At 37.7% G+C, this 19,975-nt stretch overlaps 3 protein-coding genes across 5 annotated transcripts in view; 2 read left to right on the top strand and 1 right to left on the bottom strand.

Moving 5' to 3' along the window:
- Positions 1-3,275: 3,275 nt before the first annotated feature.
- On the bottom strand, positions 3,276-5,122 carry LOC126809832 (interleukin-1 receptor-associated kinase 1-binding protein 1). The gene is made up of 3 exons (XM_050534633.2): positions 4,731-5,122; positions 3,912-4,108; positions 3,276-3,635 (listed from the first exon to the last, which is right to left on the bottom strand). The coding sequence occupies exons 1-3, from the start codon at positions 5,013-5,015 to the stop codon at positions 3,392-3,394; spliced, it is 726 nt and encodes a 241-aa protein (XP_050390590.1). The 5' UTR covers positions 5,016-5,122; the 3' UTR covers positions 3,276-3,391.
- Positions 5,123-5,281: 159 nt separating this feature from the next.
- On the top strand, positions 5,282-15,064 carry LOC126809833 (protein jagunal). The gene is made up of 2 exons (XM_050534634.2): positions 5,282-5,492; positions 11,230-15,064. Exons 1-2 carry the CDS (start codon positions 5,404-5,406, stop codon positions 11,702-11,704), a joined length of 564 nt encoding a protein of 187 aa, XP_050390591.1. The 5' UTR covers positions 5,282-5,403; the 3' UTR covers positions 11,705-15,064.
- A 1,566-nt stretch (positions 15,065-16,630) lies between these two features.
- The window catches only part of LOC126811681 (origin recognition complex subunit 3), a 33,153-nt gene continuing 29,808 nt past the window's right edge, over positions 16,631-19,975 (top strand). For all 3 annotated transcript variants that reach the window (XM_050537508.2, XM_050537509.1, XM_050537510.1), the window contains exon 1: positions 16,631-16,773. In XM_050537508.2, the coding sequence (XP_050393465.1) occupies positions 16,747-16,773 (27 nt within the window). In that variant the 5' untranslated portion in view covers positions 16,631-16,746. The remainder of the gene's footprint in view (positions 16,774-19,975) is intronic.

Raw genomic sequence — 19,975 nt, 5'->3', positions numbered from 1 at the left:
CCAAAAATAGTGACAACCGAGTGAAAATGGGATTTTGGGCTAGAACGCATGTGCTGGCTGCATGAGAAAATATCTCAGCCAACCATGGCAGCTGAAACATATTTGTTATGTTTCATTACGTCACGGTTCAACTCACACCACCTCAGTTGTCGGGACTGACAGAACTGTGACAGGACTGAATTACGCCTCACTCGATTGCAATTTCGTCAATTCGGAACGTTCCCGACGGACAATCGAGCACCCCCTAGTTCCGGGCCCGTAGCCATGGGGTGTCTAAGCCCCCCCCCCCCCAATTTTTTTTTTTTCCGCAGACAATAATGATTTTTTAGGAGTGTTAAAATTGGTAGGCGACTCGTATAGGCTCGTAGCATGGTCCACCGAGGCCTGCCTGTCATCATCAACTCCGGATCCTCTTGTCTTGTATATAACTACTGTGAGGCGCGTTGGTCTACTGTCACTTAACACGTGTTCTCGCTCATCACACTCACGTACTCGCGGCTCCTCTCGTCTCGCCTAGTCCTACCGGCCTAGCATCCGACTCGTGTCCAAGGTTTCCATTTGCACTGGTAGAACTGGCAGAACATTTTTGAACGTTTTGAGATTGAAAATTCGATAGCGACGAAGACAAGACGATGGATGCATTTGTAATTAGAAAGAGACCATCGTCTTCCGATGACGTCTACCACACCGGCACCAGGATCAGCAGCAGCTCATTTCAACGATTCGCCGCTTGTTGTCCAGTCCAAGACGAAAGCGGCTTGTCAATCTGATCTTGGCGATGATGTGCCAGCGCCCAGCCCAGCCCCATGTAGTGAACCCACCCTAAACTACGTTTGGGAAACAGACTCGTCCATTTCAAAGTGGTACACTGATCGTTCTTGGCTCGAGTACTCGGTCCATGAAAAAGACGCGTTTTTCTGTTTTCCGTGCCGGAAATATCTTTCTAGTAATGAAAAAGATCATGTTTTTACGCATATACTGTAATTCTATGAACAGAATAATAGAATACCTATAGTTCACTTGAAATTTGATACTACAGCTGTATTGCCCATCAAAAGACACGCTAATACCCTCAAGATGATATCGGCGGGAGGAGTCGAAGAAGGAAATTTCAAAAAATTTAGTCATAAAACCATGCCGGAGGCACTTCAATTTGAGGCCCAGGAATGCACTCAGATGCGAGAGCACAAAATTTTCTGAGGGAGGACCCGAAGACCCCTCGCTCTGGCTCGCGCCTTCGGCGCTTCGAGGGGGCCGGCTTAGCCAGCCACATCCTCAGCCCCTCCAAAAAATTCCATAGCCCCACAAAATTTTACCAGCTAGCTACGGGCCCGCCTAGTTCTTAGTGAGGAGGCGAATAAGGCCATCGCCTGCTTGGTCCATGCGTAAATACGCCCGCGCATGGACCAAGCAGGCGATGGCACAGTCAGGGATTCGTAGTCAAAAGTGTTGTCATAGTTATATTCAATGACATCGTTCTGTGTAACTTTATCTTTACCTGCTATTTCCCAAATAGTATGCCATTTCCTAATACCATACCTCAAAAGACAAGAACGGCAACATTCAAGACTTTTTGGTTTGAACATACAAACTAGGCATGACGTTATTCTTATAAGTAATAAACGATAATGATTACTTTATTATAGCGCTAACTATTTTTTGCATCATCTAGACTTCCTAAAATAAATTACAAAATTAATGTAACAACAGGGCTTACATGAACATGATGTAAACATTAACAGAACACATGCTTGCAATAATATTTGACATTATGATACAGTTTCACCAGTAGTTTAAATGTAAAGCAATGAATTAAAAATACTTTTCTACGTCTATTCAACTGCCAGTGCTTAATAAAACATCATCCAGACTTTCTTGGGTAACTTTACTACAAAATACAACCTAGAACAACTTTACATGTAAAGCAATTAATTCAAAATACTTTCATACATCTATTTAACTGCCTGTGCTTAAAAAAACATCATCCAGACTTTCTTGGTTAACTTTACCTAACTTTAATCTTACTAGAACAACAATCAAAAGGAGACGTTTTGTTTATCTTCAGAGATGAAATGAAATGAAATGGATTTTAACGTCCTACTGTTCTGCTCCTAACCTGGGCTAATGAAGACGAACATACGCCATACAGTGTGCTATGAGGGATATTTTGCCCGGGCAGCGGTGCTACAGCATACTCTTATATCGAATTCCAACTGCCAAGGGATCTTTTACATGCACACCAATGTGTACACAGGACCTCGGTTTTTCGTCAATCTGAACGACTAGACAGTTGTCCTTGTCAGGCCCTCCATCCTGCATCACTGACAAAGGGAAACCACGCCGAAAAATCTGGTAGAACTCTCGGCCAATGCAGGGATCGAAATTTTCAAAGATCACAGCTTTGTCCACTATCTGGTGTACAAAACAACTTATATCGCAGGTTTTCTCAGTAAAACTCAAAACTTTTCCTGTAGTTTTTTGGTCTGAATGCACTAAACACTGCATTTGCTCGGCTCCTAAATCTGATTATGTATTTTTCGTAAAGGACGGAGGGCATGGCGATGAACAGTGTCTAATCGTTCAGATAGAAATAAACCTATCACCAGGTCTAATAAAATGAAATGAAATGGGGTTTAACATCCTACTGTTCTGCTCTGAACTGGGCTAATGAAGATGGGCATACGCCATACAATGTGCTATGAGGGAAATTTTGCCCGGACAGCGGCACTACGGCCTACTCTTATATCGAATTCCAACTGTCAAGGGATCCTTTACGTGCACGCCAATGTGTACACGGGACCTTGGTTTTTCGTCCCATCCAAACGTCTAGACAGCTGTCCTTGTCAGAGGTCTAATAAAGCAACTCGTGTGAATTAAACCTTACATCGTTAAAAGGCATCAATCACTATAGAGGCCATGGAAGTTCAGCAAGTACGGTGCAGGCTCAACGACCAGGTGTGGTTTCCCTTTGTTAGTGGTGCTGGAGAAAGGCTGCAAGGAATAGCAGTCGTTCAGATGGAGCAATCTGAACAATCTCTACTAAATGGACAATGGCTTCATCATGGATTTTAGATTCCAGAAACCTAAGCTGCAAGTAAATGAAAACCTAGAGGTGGGGCAACGGCCATACGCCTTCTAATTCATATTCTTTTTGCTAGTGGCATATGCAAAACATTTTGAGTGAATTAAATTATTAATCCTTATAAAGTATTATTATGCATATCCTACATAAAATATAACAAGCTTGTATTATAATAATAATAAAATATTTTATTACACATAGAAAACATATGTTATAATTAATATATCACAGTCAATGTGGAGTTACATTAGAGAGAAACAAAACACTTGAAATTGATAATGATTAATATTGATATAACAAGCAATGAAATTATGATCTTTGCTTATTTTTCTTTTTCAATTCAAACTGAACTGAAACTTTACTGCTAACTGTTAACACTGCATCTAGTTTTCTCTGATGAACGGATGGAGATATATCTGATGAGGATGGATAGTTTTCATTTGTTTCTTCTTCTTGTATACTGATCGTACGACCAACTTCCATATGCACAAGTTTTGCCATTTCCTGTGCTTTAAGTTTAGCATTATGAATTGCTAACAGACTGGCTTGTTTCCTGAAAAATAAATAAGAAAATGAAGTACCATACATCTGCCAGAACAAAAAAAGTTACTATTAGTCACTGTCAAGTATTGCCATTTTTTATTAGTACACACTACACTTGATAAAATCAATATTTATAAATATAATGAATACAATAATAAAATGTTCTCTATCTATATAAGCACTACAAATCCAGTATCGTTAACATGATGATAAGAATGTGTGTCATACATGTACAGTCAGTTATACTGGTACACTTATTCCAAAACTTCATATCAATTAAACTAACCTTAGGGATTCTATATCTTTATCATCATGAAAAAATTCTGGTAGAGATATGTCAACATTTTGATCCAATTTCTCCACCAATAAATTTGATAATGATTGACATTTAATTACATCAGAAAACTTTGCAGTTATTTCAGTTCTCATTACATAAAATCTGCCATCTCTTGTTAGTCTTTCATAAATATCTCTGTCATTTTGCTGAAATATACATAGAACACACTAGAAACTGTCAAATAAAGTGCCACACACTTAAAACTAGCAATTAAGGGGTTCCATTGAATAATATTGAAGAGCTATATCATTTAGTCATGCTAAAGAGCCAGAAGTACTGGTAATCTTACTTTGGATATCACAACCTAATTTTGTTTCAATAGTGATTTACTGTACATGTATGTATCAGTAGCCCGTTAGATTTTCTTTATAGAGATACTGTAAGCTTATAATAGACGAGGAGCCACAGTGGCTCAGTGACTAAGACATTTTTGCTCGCTAACCTGGAGGTGCTGTGTTCTATCTCTGCATTGGCCGAGGAAGTTCATGTGAATTTTCTGATGTGGTTTCCCCCTTGTCAGTGAACGTGTAGAACAAAGGTCTGGCAAGGGATGAAAAACAGAGGTGGCGTGCTCGTAAAAGAACCCTTGACAGTTGGCATTTGATATAAGAGTAGGCAGTAGCGCTGCTGTTTGGGCAAAATTTTCCTTATAGTACACTGCATGACCGATGCCGGTCTTCATTAGCCCAGTCGGAGCTGAACAGTGTCTGTAGGACGTTAAAAACCCCATTTCATCTTCTTCATTATAATATACATGCATTATCATACTTTTATTCCATAATTATTCAGACATTGTTGAATGTACTCAATTCTTCTTGAAACACTACTTCTGGCATCCTTCGCATCGTCTTTTTTAGCTGTCACAGAAATAGTTATTCTGCAGTTATTGGCTTGTAAACAAACTTCACCAACTGCGGACACCAAAATATGTCTATCATTTCGAGACACTGACTTTGTGTCAGTGTTCGTCTGTTCTATTGTTTGTAAAGTTGGTTTATTTTGTTCCTTCGACTGCAAATGTGTAAAAACCATTGTGGGACGATAAACCGCCATAAACCAGACCTACGCTAAAATCAAACTTATCGTGGTAGATTTAATTCTCAAATAGCACCGCCATACATTTTCATGCTTGGGCAAGAATGGGGTCCCTTGTGTAATTTTTACAAATCTTCCGCTACATTTTCGTATCTTTAGCAAATAACAACAAACTGTTTGAAATGCAAACATAAGTAACAAGGAAAGGTATGACATGTAATCACAATAACCATAAAAGTTGTAATCTGACATTGTGATTGGTAACGACTTGGGCGACAATCCGGAAGTGGAAATCTTATTTGGTTGTGACCTACTTCCTGTCGTCTAACCGGGCATGCAGTTTTTAGTCAGAAACATTTTTTTAATATTAGTATTGTAGTCCAAATTAGATAGTAAATAAGCAGGAATGTCTACTAATTTTGGTTCCAGACCTGGTGGAACTGATGGTAGTGACCATTGGCACAGAGAAAGTATTGCTTGGCAGTACAAAGTCAGGTATAAAATAATCTTTCATGTTCCATATTCAATAAATGGGAGCAGGTCTTTTCAATTTCACCCAAAACCCGTTTCACCAGGATCTGTTTCATCCCAAATTTACATGGGTCGTTTCATCCCCCTAAAATAGGTTTTTTTCATCCCATAAATTAAACATAGACTATTATATGAATTTTTGATATTTTATTATTGAGAAATAACAATTACAGCATATCTTTTAATTATGATATTTATTCACTTTTTATACGTCCACATTCATAATGTGAACGTATTATGCCGTCGCCCCTGTCTGTGTGTGTGTGTGTGTGTATGTATGTATGTGTGTGTGTGTGTGTGTGTGTGTGTCTGTGGTTCGCCTACAGGGCGCAATTCTTCATGGATTTTCTTCAAACTTGGTATACTTATTCCTTATACCCCAAGGAAGATCCCTATTGTTTTTGGTGCATGCCCGACCCCCCGGGGCAGAGCCACGCCCATTTCTAGTATTTGTTTGTTTGTCGTCTACAGGCCACATTTCTTAACTAATAATCTTGAAACTTTGCATACACATTCTTTGTACCCTAAGGAACATCCCTATCGTTTGGGGTGCATGCCCAACCCCCAGGGGCAGAGCCACGCCCATTTTCTTTTCGTGTGTCTTTGTGTCGCCTACAGGGCGCAATTCTTACTGGATTTTCTTCAAACTTGGTATACTTATTCCTTATACCCCAAGGAAGATCCCTATTGTTTTTGGTGCATGCCCGACCCCCAGGGGCAGAGCCACGCCCATTTCTAGTATTTGTTTGTTTGTCGTCTACAGGCCACATTTCTTAACTTATAATCTTGCATACACATTCTTTGTACCCTAAGGAACATCCCTATCGTTTGGGGTACATGCCCAACCCCCAGGGGCAGAGCCACGCCCATTTTCTTTTCGTGTGTCTTTGTGTCGCCTACAGGGCGCAATTCTTACTGGATTTTCTTCAAACTTGGTATACTTATTCCTTATACCCCAAGGAAGATCCCTATTGTTTTTGGTGCATGCCCGACCCCCAGGGGCAGAGCCACGCCCATTTCTTGTATTTGTTTGTTTGTCGTCTACAGGCCGCATTTCTTAACGCATCATATTGAAACTTTGCATACTTTTTCTTTGTACCCTAAGGAACACCCCTATCGTTTGGGGTGCATGCCCAACCCCCAGGGGCAGAGCCACGCCCATTTTCTCTTTGTGTGTCTGTGTGTCGCCTACAGGCCACAATTCTTAATCGACCGTCTTGAAAAAATTTCATATGAATTCCTTATACCCTAAGGATGATCCCTATTGTTCTTGGTGCATGTCCGACCCCCAGTGGCAGAGCCACGCCCATTTCTTATATTCATTGTTTGTTATCTACAGACCGCATTTCGTAACGTATCACCTTGAAACTTTGCATGCTTACTCCTTCTATCCTAAGGAACATCCCTATTGTTTGTGGTGAATGCCCAGCCCCCAGGGACAGAGCCACACCCATTTTCTTTTTGTGTGTCTGTATGTCACCTACAGCCTGCAATGCTTAATCGATCATCTTGAAAACTTTTTTATACTTATACATTATACCCCAAGGCTGACCTCTATTTTTTTGGTGATTGCCCAACCCCCAGGGGCAGAGCCACACCCATTTTTTCTTTGTGTCTCTGTGAGTTGCCTACAGGCCACGATTCCTAATGGATTGTCTTTGAACTTGGGATATGTTTTCCTTATAGCCTAAGGACGACAACTGCATGTCACGACCCCCAGGGGCAGTCATGCCCAATTTTTATGTATATCGTTTACAGGCCCGAATTCTGGATGGATCAACTTGGTATTTGGCATATGTATTCCTTATAGCCTAAGGGCATCAACTATTGATTTTGGTGAATGCCCCAACGCCCAGGGGCAGAGCAACGCCCAATTTTTGCCTTTAACGCCCAAAGGCCACAATTCTGAATGGATTATTTTGGAACTTGGTGTACTTATTCCTTATACCCTAAGGACGGCAACTAGTGATGTTGCCATTTCAATAACAGGATGGTACCTGTTTATATTGTTTCCATATCCAACCCCCATGGGCAGAGCCACGCCCAGTTTTTGTATTTATCGTCTACAGGCTGCAATTCTGAATCATCTTGGAACTTTGCATATTTATTCCTTATACCATAAAGACAGCAACAATTTATTTTGATACTTGCCCGGACCTCTTGGGGCAGTGTCACACCCACTTTACTGTTAGTATTTTGTCTGTAAATTTGGCAAAACAAACCCGACGCCTAGCCTTCTTTGCCTCTGATCATATTACAGCCATTTCATATTTCATTTTCTTCATTTTAAAAAGTACCATATCAATCAAAGCTGGAATGTGGACGTATATTGCAGCGTTAGCGATGCTCTTGTTCCCTGTTGTACGGATGCCATACAAATTACAATTTTACATATATTGATATTGCCCACTAGTTTAAAAAAAACAACAACACCGGTTGTTAAGGATCTGTCACTATATTGATGCTGTGAAGATTTTACCATTTATTTTACATTAAGTTTTCCTACAATTCTTGAAGTTGTATCCCTACCATTTGCCATTGGCATTGATTGTCTATTACGTAACTCTTTTTTCAGCAACAGCACCAAAATATAAAAGCTGATTCCGAAACCCATTGATCTAGAATTTAGACGTCAATGCCACCCAGAAATGCATGATTAAAAATTTATATTAATGAATGTCATCATGTAAATATTAATGAATGCCAGTTCTAGCTTGCTTTTGCAAGCAGCTAAATAATCTTTGTTGTAAATGCCTAAAATAAATAATCAAAAAAGTATTAATAACCAATATATAAATCAAAATTATAAATATATAAATCAAAAATTTAAATATATAAATCAAAAATATAAATATATAAATCAAAAATCAAAAATATAAATATATAAATCAAAAATATAAATATACAATATATAAGGATATAATTAAATAATATAAATATATGATATCAATAATATTTAAAAAGTTGTGCAATGAATTCAGAGGTTAGCCATGGTGTAAATCCAAAAGATAAATGATAATATTCAGTTTGTTCGTTGCTAAGGCTTTACTTCCGCTTCCACCTTGGTTGATATCGCAGACAGATGTTTCCTAAGAAACTTGTCAGAAGCATAATTTTTAAAAAAAAATCAAAACAGGAGGTCCAGCTGACTGATGTTTGGCGTCATCAGTGCGAACAGAAAAAACCCTGTGGGGAAAAAGAATCCACTTGCGTTATGTGGAAAAACGAAGTGCTCACAGTAAAAACCACATAGCTGGACCCGTGAATTACACATTAAAAACTGTTCGTCCAATAAGTTCCATATGGTTAATAGTTAGTTAAAAGTCCTTTAATACGGTTCACAGCGTCAGCGATTAAAAGTTAAAAGCATTCCATTAGGGTTTTTCTTGTGTATGACTCTCCCCAGATAAAAGTTACCTGAAAAGAAAAAGAAGAGCCAGCAGCAACACAGAGCAAAGCAATTAAAAAACAGATTAAAACATTTATAGAAATAATACATGACGTTAAATTTTTAGACATAAATTAAATTAAATTGATATGCATTGTCATTGTTAATAATGGTTGTGTAGGTCCCTATTCTTTTTTGTCATTATTTTCCCTAATTTATTACAGTAGGCAACAACAGTAGTTCCTTCCTTTGTAACTAGATATGTAGTTCCCTATCCTAATGTCAATTTATTCTGATATTATTAAAGCATGCAGCTGACTTAGCTGCCAACCTGATCTACACAACCAGTTATCTTTCCATGACTAGTGCTCTTTTTCGCAACTAACTTCACAGTTAATTCCTGATTCTGCTATGAATTTTGAGAATGCTTCATAAATTTTATAAGACATATTCCGAGAGGGGAAGAGTATATTTTGGAGGGTATATTGCAGTTTGGAATCTTCCATTAAGCCCCTTACTGGGAGTCTTTTCTCTTTCAATTTTTGCACTCAATGACCACATGATTAACGCTCAAAATGTGGCAGCATTCGCACTTCATGGGTTTATATTTATGGTCGGTAATTAAATCTTTAGTTCTCAGTCTTGTGATTATTCCACAAATTTTGCGGGATGCGTGATTGACCTTAGCCTTTACAACCAGATTGTTATTTAATTTCCCATTCTGGTTTAATCTTAGTTTTAACAATGCTGTTAAATTCCCGAACGCTATATTTTAGTCTTTGGTCCTTTGCAAGCCAGATTGTCTGCAGATTCTACAGTTTTATTTTTGTTTCGGAGGGAACAAACACTTCCTCGAATATTCTGAACAATTTCTGGTCTAGATGTTGTTTTATCATGTATTATTGACTTTATGCTGCTAAGGGAGTCTGACACAATGACTGCTCTTTGAACCGTGGATGACACAAGCCACTCAAGAGCTGTGGATATTGCCTTTAATTCTGCGGTATGGATGGAGCATCTATCTGGTAGCATATTCGTTATTTCATATGGCTTCCTATTTACATGTATGTAAATACAACTCAACTCCCACTCCAGTTATTTACATGTGTTTATTATCAATCCATAACAATTAAGTATGAGTATGTGTTTATTTAACAATAATAATTAATTATATGTTTATTTAACAATAAATAAGTGTTTAACAGGCTATTTACCATAAGTTAGATGTACAACTCAGTTAAAGATACATTATGGGATTTAGATAAAGAGCTGGAAGGTCTCACTATATAATAGTTAAAAACTAGATAATGTAAAGTGAATTTGCTGAAAATTTCAGTCAAATTAAATTGATCCACTATGAACCAAGATTTTAGCGATTGACTTTTCGGCCTAGCCTTGATCATCATTACTAAAGTCTGTAGGATAAAAAACATAGTCTTGATTATCCATTTAATTTAATGATTTAATTATGAATGAAAGTCGAACAGGAAATCAGAACCTAATCCAATAAACATCGCAGGCTAGCTATGCCATCGAGAGTTAATTATGGTCTGGATAAGTTAATTAATGTCTAATTAATAATTTAGATAACATTTCAGACCTAAAGAAAGACCTGCAATAGGCAGATTTAGCTCTTGCATAATGACACAAACTAGGTCATTTCAGGACTAAAACATGGTTCAATTTTATTTCAATAATTTGCTTGCGCATAGGGGTCTTTAGCAGTGGAAGGAAACCAGAGGACCCAGAGAAAACTGGGGAATCAGAACCATGCCAGTTGACTCAATGACAGACCTTATGATAGAGCGCGCACATGCTAACCATTCAGCCATCCACCCCCCCCCCCCCCCCCCAAAAAAAGGGAATGAAACAGTCCTATCAAAGAATAAACTGGGATGGAACGGACAGGGGTGAAATGGTTTTGAGATGAAACGAAGCGCACCCATATTCAATAGGGGGCAAGTTAACTCGTCCACACGCAAACTTGTCTACCTACAATTAAGTCGTCCACAACCATTGGTTAAGTCGCCCATAACCATTGGTTAAGTCGCCCATAACCATTGGTCAAGTCATTCACAACCATTGGTTTGGCTATGTTGTCCACAACTAATGGTTATTTCGTCCACAACCCATTGTTCTGATGAAACAAAAAAGAACAACTGACAAAGTTAGAATTCAATTGCTGTCCAGGCAAAATTCCTCTCACAGCATAGTGCATGGCTTACATGTACTGCATGGCATATATGCAGTTGGAGCAGAAATGTAGCACTTTATTCATTCAAGTAATGCTAAAACTTAATTTTTATTTTTCAGTACTATCAACAAGTCACGACTGCGTTTCGATATATTTCTGCAGTTATTGTTGGGATTTTTGATGTTTGTCCGGTTACTGCCAGCACTCTCAGCTTTGTTTGGCTTCTCTTTACAAAGCCTACGTCGTTGGGATTTACCAGCTCCACGTCCTTGGGAATATGCCTGGTTTATTAGTACTGTTGCAGCTATTTTAGGTTGGAGATCTACACCAAATAATAAAACATTTCTTCTTAAACAATATATGCTAGGAACAGTTGTTTTTGGAATTTTCCCCGTAGTGTTTGGTTTTATAGATTTAGGAAGTGATATGTATGCTTATATTACAGAACGAAAATACACGTACGTTATGTTTAGTTTTCCAGCAGTCCTTCTATGGTCAACCTTTCTATTTATAGCTGCTCAACTTCACATTTTTGGTTTATATTTCGGAACTGTTCTTCTTAAAGCATGGAAACCAAGAAAGAAGCAGCAATAGATTATGTAGCTTCTTTCCAGATAAAAAAAAAAATTAAAAGTGTGAACTTTTTTCCAGAAAATTTTGGAAAGTAGATAGATTTGGCTTGGTCATTGCTGTTTTATTATTCCATCCTAAGATTATACAACAAATATGTAATTGAAATATCACAGCCCAGTTTGAGTGCACACCAATAAAGGTTGTTGTTTATTAAATGTATGTTTATTCCTCTTGAAATGGATTGTATGACTTAATTTATGGTGTGTTTCAAAGATTATGAAGGTGGGCATTTTACCACTCTTGTCATATTTTACTTTCACATGAAACAAATCAAGATTGTAGCTGAATAGTAAAATGTATTTTTTACCTATAGATTTAAATTTTTAACTTTTACATCTATGAATGTTTGTCGAAAGTAATATTTTTCGTTCAGTTGTAAGCACACAATTTGTTGCTTATGTGAAATTGTATGGCAGTTGTCAATTACCAGCAAGAAAATCTTTTGACAATATGTCTCTGAAATTATATTCTAAATACAAATGATGATGAAAATGAGTTCTAGTCACTTCCCTATATGTTTTTGTGCAATATCTTTGACAATTTTAAACTAAGTAATTATTGTATATCAACACCATTTCAGCTGCAGTAACTTAAAAAAGCGTTTATTATATGTATGTACAAACAAGTAGTCTATATTTTATAAGAACAATAAAAAAAAACGATTTTTCGTACAATCGGGGGCCATAATCTAGGAAGTTACGGTGCGAAACGTACAAGTATCGACAGGAACCTAGATCTTGGGGATATAAACCTTGGTATTACATGTACATACTTTGTCAGGCAGTTTCGGTCCAATTTTCACGAAATTCAAACTTAACTATCATCAGGGTGTAAAATCAGATAAAAACTGTGACACCAGCTAAAATTGTAATTTTTTTGTACAATCAGGGGCCATAATCAAGTAGGTCACGGTCCGGTATGCACAAATGTCAAAAGGAACCAAGATCTTTGTGATATAAACACGTTATAAGTTTCATCAAAATCAGATCAAGGTCCACAACCTTGATATTACATGTGATTTTCGTACAATCAGGGACCCTAATCCAGGAAGTCATGGTCTAATATGCACGAATATCAAAAGGAACCAAGTTTTTTGGGATATAAACATATTGTAAGTTTCATTAAAATCGGTAGTCATTATGGTGTAATATTGATACATTTGAACGTTTTTTTTAATTTGTGACCTCTTGAGGGTCCACATGCTAAAAACGTAATTTTTCATACAATCAGAAGACCCTGATGTTTGCCTTATTTTAACTAAAATATAGCCCTTTATAAAACTTTGGTTGTTTTAATGTATCAAATACATCAATAAGTTTTATGAGTTTATAAGTTTGAAAGCCTGAGGATCCTTTGTGAACTCGGGGCCTGGAAGTTAAGGGCCGATACATGCCAATATCGAAAGGAGCCAAGATTTTGGGATATCAACCTATATTTGAAGTTCCGTCAAATCGGATAAAAGTTGTGACCTTTAGAGTGTTTACAAACAAATGTGTCCGGACGAACAGGGGCAACAACAATATACGCCCATATTGTATCAAAAGTAATTGAAATTGAACAGAACGGTGTCGGTGCATGTATATAAAATTTTTACAGATGTTAACTTTGTTTTACAAAGTAACATAATACATACACCACCCAATATGTATCATCCAATTACTACATGTACATGCATGTTACTGTTCAGATAAACAGATAAAGCAACGATATAAAGTACCATTGAAACCATGTACATTAAACTAAATAACTTCATGTACAATAAACTGCCATAATGTGATAACTTTATGTACAATAAACTGCTAAAATGTGTTATTATATGCCCACGTGTCGTCGCCCCAGTATTGTACTGTATGTCAGTTCACATTTTGTTTGTGGACAGTCGACAGGACACAATTTGTATCCGATTTTCATGAAACTTGAAATATAGTTTTATATCCCAAAGATCTCAGTTCCTTTCGATATTGGCATTTAACTTCATGGATTATGGCCCCTGATCACACGGAAAATCTCTTTTTAGCTTGTGGACACTCTAGAGGTCACAATTTTTATCCGATTTTGATAAAACTTGAAATTTATGTTTAAAACCCAAAGATCTCGGTTCCTTTCGATAATGGCGCATAACGGACCGTAAATTTCTAGATTATGGCCCCTGATTTTTCGATCAATCAGGGGCCATAATCTAGAGGCCAAAACTGCTTGACAAAATAATGGCTACGGTGCTCCCCATACTCAAATAGTTTAAAAGTATGTAATACCAAGGATTTGGACCTTCTAGGGGTCTCAATTTTTATCTGATTTCGATTAAATTTAAAATATATGTGTATATCCCAAAGATCTGTATTCCTTTTGATTCCTTGACCATTAATTCCTGGATTATGGCCCCTGGTCTTCTGAAAAATTGCTTTTTTAAAGCTTTTTCTATGTCTATCTTTTATCTTGGATGGCAACTGCTTGTTTTCTCAGTAAATGATTTTATTACTTAGATATTATTGTGCATGGTGGTTATTAAAATTGGTATTTCTGTAGCTAGATATATATTTTTTATTGTACACTGCTGTCATAGATCTCATAAAGAATTCAACATCATTAGATTACACCATCTTGTAACATATATTGTCCTCTTTTATTGTGTAAAAATCCTGTACATATCTGATTAGATGGATAATAAACTACTGTCCATATGATGTTTTTCTTTTACAGCAAATGTGGAATTCAGCAAATCTTTTACGCACATTTTCATAATAAATATTATAGAATCTGCCATAAGTTTTCTAATAGTATTTTGAAAATTGTATTTATTTAGGAGTTACAATTGTCTTCAAATAGATATGTAGCATAGATACTGAATCGACAAATTATAGTATCACCTGTAATCTGTATTATGTTTCAGGGATTTATTCTATAAGCTTATGTTTTTTGTATTTTGATGTGTGTAAATATGACAGTAAATAACAAAAATATCCAATCTCTTCCATTTAGTAATGATGTTATTGCTTAATTGTTTTATTTATAGTTATTAAATAACTTTTTTTTTTTCAATCCTTAAAAGACGTTTCATTGGTGTTGTTGATAAATAATAAAGATGTCTTGTGGTATAATGATTACACAATACAAATCTTCTTTCAAACTGCTCTACAGGAGAATAAATAAAAAAAACCAACAATCCCCTAGAATGTCAATAGAGATGAAAGAAAGGTTGTGATTATGTTCTTGAAGAAATAGGTGTATCACAGATATTGTCCCTGATATTTGTTGTAATGAATTGTATGAAATTGTATTTTTCTTTATCCAATTATTAAAATAATCTTGGGTTTGTTTTAATTGGTCCTAGTGTGTTTTCTTATATTCTATATTTTGTGCTATAGGCTAATACCATACGACTTTAGCTTACTGAAAATAACAGAAAATGTATCGTACGGTACCTTTATTTTACCTGTTCTTTAATAATATTGATATTAGAGAGAGAAATGGGGTTTAACATCCACTTGACACAAACTAGGTCATTTCAGGACTAACATAATGGTAGCCTACAAAATGACAGTGATTGCTCTTCGGCAGTGAAGCAGGACAGGGGGGCCTGGCAAGGGAAAACGGATGGGATGAAAAACCGAGGCCCCATTTACATATTGGTGTGCACATAAAAGACCCCCTGACAGTAGGAACTTAAGATAAGGGAAGACATAGCGCCACTATCCGGGTAAAGTTTCCCTAATAGTACACTGTATAGGGTATGTTCGTCTTCATTTGCCCGGTCGGAGCAGAACCAAATGAAATGAGTTTAATGTCCTACTGTTCTGCTCCGACTGGACTAATGAAGACAAGCTTACACCATTCAGTTATGAGGGACATTTTTCCCGGGCAGCGGCGCTACGGCCTACTCTTATTGTCGAATTCCAATTGCCAAGGGATCTTTGACATGCACGCCAATGTATACACAGAACCTCAGTTTTCCGTCCCATCCGAACAGCTGTCCTTGTCAGGCCCTCCTTCCTGCATCTCTGACAAGGGGAAACTATGGCGGAAAATATTTATGAACTTTCTCGGCCAACTCCGATAGTGACCCGCGTCGTCCACACTAGCAAGCCAGCATCTTACTCACTTAGCCACTGTGGCTCCCGAAGCAGAACAATTGGACATTAAACCCCATTTCATTTCATTTTCCTACTTTTCCGAACCAATCAGACTATCGAAGATAGGCATACGCTATGCAGTGTGATATGACGGAAATTTCCAATGGACTGTGGCATTTCTTCATCGAATTTCAACTGTGAAGGATTCTTTTATGTGCACGCCAATGTGTACACAGGAGGTTGTTTTGGATTTTTTTGTCCTATCTACAATACTAGACACTGTTCTTTGCCAGGCCCTTTGTCCTGCACTACGGGTATGGAGAAAGGATATGGAGAAACCACGCTGCAAGATCCCGGGGAACATAATCATAGTATTGAGAGGAATATGGGCGATAACCCGACACCACGGCAACCCCCGACATCACAACATTTTAACCGACAATACATTTTTACGCGACATTACCACATTTTTAATGTTGTGGTGTCGGGTGAAAATTTCGTATTGTGGGGTTAAAATCTTGTGATGTCGTAGTGTCGGGTTAAAATGTTGTGATGTCGGGCTGAACTGTTGCCTTATGAAGGGCGACACCACAACCTATACAATCAGCCACCATAATTAATGGATCAGACACAGTTACTAAAGTAACTATAAAACTTATTCATCTTTATTGGATTAGATTTTCGAAGAACAGTGCGAAAAGACGGGTGTTGCCGATGATCATTATAGTGTTGGACGTATTTATGGGTGTGCGTAGACAAAGGGAGATAACCATATTATAACTATTATTGACTCTTTAGAAAAAGAGGCAGAAAAACGGTAATCGCGGGAGAAGGAGTGTGTAAACAACAAGATAAAAAAAAAGGCGAACCAAGCACAGCAATTCTTTCATAAATATACTTTTTAAAGAGTAATACTGTGCAACTATAATAATTATGGACACAGCGGAATCGGTATCAAAGGTTGTATATTCAGTTCATTCACTATTGACGATAGTTCAGCCCTGAACGTAGGTCTCATTTACACTCGGCCTACGTTAACTTCAGAAACCGGCCTATTGACTCCTTCCTTGTCGAAAACATTTCAGCTCCCAGTAAATCTTACTTCTGCTAAACAGCTTGGCAGAAGCCATTGAAATCTAATTATAGGGTAACGCACAAATTTACGTATCTCTGTCATATAAGACGAACGAAATTTAGGTAAGCAGGTGAATGAAAATGGAATTTGTGAAAAAATTCGACTGTAATTGGGCTAGGCAAAACAAGAAGTGACTGAAGATTCTCAATGTTTCAAAGATTTCAATTGTTTTCCCACCCACTTACCTAAATGTCATTTTGTCATATATGGCCGAGTTACATAGATTTATGTGTTACCCTATATTTGATTTCCGTGGCGTGTGCATAAATATTCCAATCAACATGTTTAAAAACACATTACAATTTATACAGAATACAGTCACTGGTTAGTTCGACATTTAAATTGTGATGTTGTGGTTTTATTGTGCTCAGTGATAGATAAATGCTACTGATGCTTGTATGTTTATCACAGTTCACCATAGTCCACTTGTCAGGTTTTTAAAGAAAACTACAGATTTTGACAACTACAAATTGCATAAAAATAAACAGTTACGATTCAACTGAAGAATATTACATGGAGATCAAAATTGAACCAAAACTGATCACTATTGTCTAGAGTTACAAAAACTACCGGTATATATATACTAGATAAACATAACAATTTCAACCTTTAAAACCAGTATAATGATCAAAATGAAGCTCACATAGAAGTTAAGGGATGTGCACTATTTATTACATATTCTTTTGTATACTAGTGCCCTCAATCTCACTGGCACCAGAATATAACAATTCCTATCATATTTCTCTTATTAAAGATGGGTTCCCAGAAAAGTATTTATCGGGTGGTTATTTCCAATAAAAATATGGCAATTTTGGTATATATTAAAAGGAGAGATATCCAATCTTACTAGAAAAATACTGGATTCCCCGAAAAACTCTCATGGAGCGTATACAGGACAAAAATGTAAGGGTTCCCCTAATCAACAGCCCGACGATTAAGAACTTCTATCACGCGTGATGTCAAAGGTCCCAAGCGAACATTGAGCACTTGATGTACAATTAGATAAACTTTATGAAGAGTTAAACGTACAATACTTTCTGAGATAAAAATGACAGAAAAAGACGCGGGTAGTGGATAATCCGAGAATTTAATTAGGATTCGATATTTGTAATAAATAGTAAGCGATTAAAGACAACATCGTCTTATGTATGCAATGAATTCCCCTCTGACTCCCAAGACGTGACGTAAACATGACCTGGTTTGATCGAATTTTATTAGCAGGGCATTCCTTCGCAATTACAATGATTGAGAAGGATTTGAAGCATAATTATGACAAATTAATTAATTTTTTGAATATGTTTTTGGTCCATATATACCATTAAATCACCGAGTTTGTACGCGGGAACCCATCTTTAAACATTGGAGTAATTTACTAGAAAATTAAAAGGCTTCATTAACAGTGTTCCAAAAGAAAACTGACATCTAGAGACATTAGCTTACCAACATGAAGTGTCTTCCATTTCACCCAAAGATCTCTTCCTCTGGTCTGTGTTACCTAAGCTTAGGCCTAGTTGCTTACATATCGGGCGACATGACAGTCTCAAAGGACTATTTGTTCAAACTCCCCATAGTTACAATTTCCAAAGCCTTACTTGTGAGTATATATGTTTACTCTGAATAGACACATTGCATAAAACATGCCAAATGTTTCTATTGTATATTTGTGACCACATCTCCAACTTTACCTGAACAATAAGACTCCTTCCAAAACACATAATTGAACCCAGGAAATGTTCTCAAAAACGCAACCTGACTTCTGAGATGGTAATGTGTTTTCCATGATTTTCCAACCCTATAAAATGCACCCCCATACCTAGTTGAATCATTCACACTACAATGTCGGCAGCATTCCACGACTCACGACAGCTCAGAGGAACCAGGAGCTTTGAAGACTCGACGCTGGCCACACTGCCCAAGCCGTTGCCAATCACTTCCAGGTCAATGTGTGGACCATCTACAGGCTTCATCAAAGCTTTCGGGCCACCAACACCACGGATGATCGCCCCCGAACTGGTAGACCAAGGGTTACCATAAGGCGACAAGATAGCCATATTGTGCGACAACTCATGCAGAATCCCTTCACACAGTGGGAACACACAGAAAACCCATCAGTACCGATACAGTGTGCCGACATGTCACCAAAGAACATCCATTGCCGTAGACCTTACCGCGGACCGATCCTCACCCGTCGCCATCGACGTGAATGTCTACAGTTTGCTCAACAACACCAGAACTGGCGACACAGGCAATGGAGAACTGTTCTGTTCACAGATTAGAGTCAGTATTGCGTATCAACTGCAGATGGCAGGACCAGAATATGGCGTCAACGTGGCCATCGTTATTTTGACCAATGTGTCATGGAACAAGACTCGTGGGGCGGTCCAAGCATAATGGTTTGGGGTGGAATCGGCCTGAACCAGAGAGTGGGTCCTTTGGTGTTCCAAAATCTTGGTCCAGGGAGAGGAGGCAGCATCACAGCAGTGCGCTACATTGATCAAGCTCTCAGACCCCACGTCATACCACATTTCGCACGTCATCGAAACAACGTTTACCAGCATGACAATGCCTGTGCCCACACCGCCAGAGTTACTCGGGACTCTACAGTAGAACAGTGTCATCGTTTCGAACTGGCCAGCCCTTAGTCCGGACTTAAACCCTATTGAACATCTTTTGGATGAAATTCAGAGGAGACTTAATAACATTGTACCGTGGCCAAACACAGCCGATGGATTGCACCAGGCTTTTCTGAGAATGTGGTTCAGGTGCCAATCGTGTTCATCAATCGTCTGGTTCACTCCATGTACAGACGCTGCGCTACTGTTATCGACACTCATGGTGGACACACCAGATACTAATGTATAGACTGTGTACAGACTCTAAACCTTCTTGTAATGTCTTGGAATTGTTATGAATTAATCACTAATGTGTCAACATACTGTTCACAAAAAATTGCTTTGAACCATTTAGTAAGTCGTTTTCTAGAATGGTTTGATTAAAGTGCCTCTCTGATTTTGAAATTGTACTGCG

Source organism: Patella vulgata, chromosome 2 (genome assembly GCF_932274485.2).
Source record: "Patella vulgata chromosome 2, xgPatVulg1.2, whole genome shotgun sequence".
Taxonomy (NCBI): domain Eukaryota; kingdom Metazoa; phylum Mollusca; class Gastropoda; family Patellidae; genus Patella; species Patella vulgata.
This window is presented reverse-complemented; position numbering and strand designations above follow the sequence as displayed.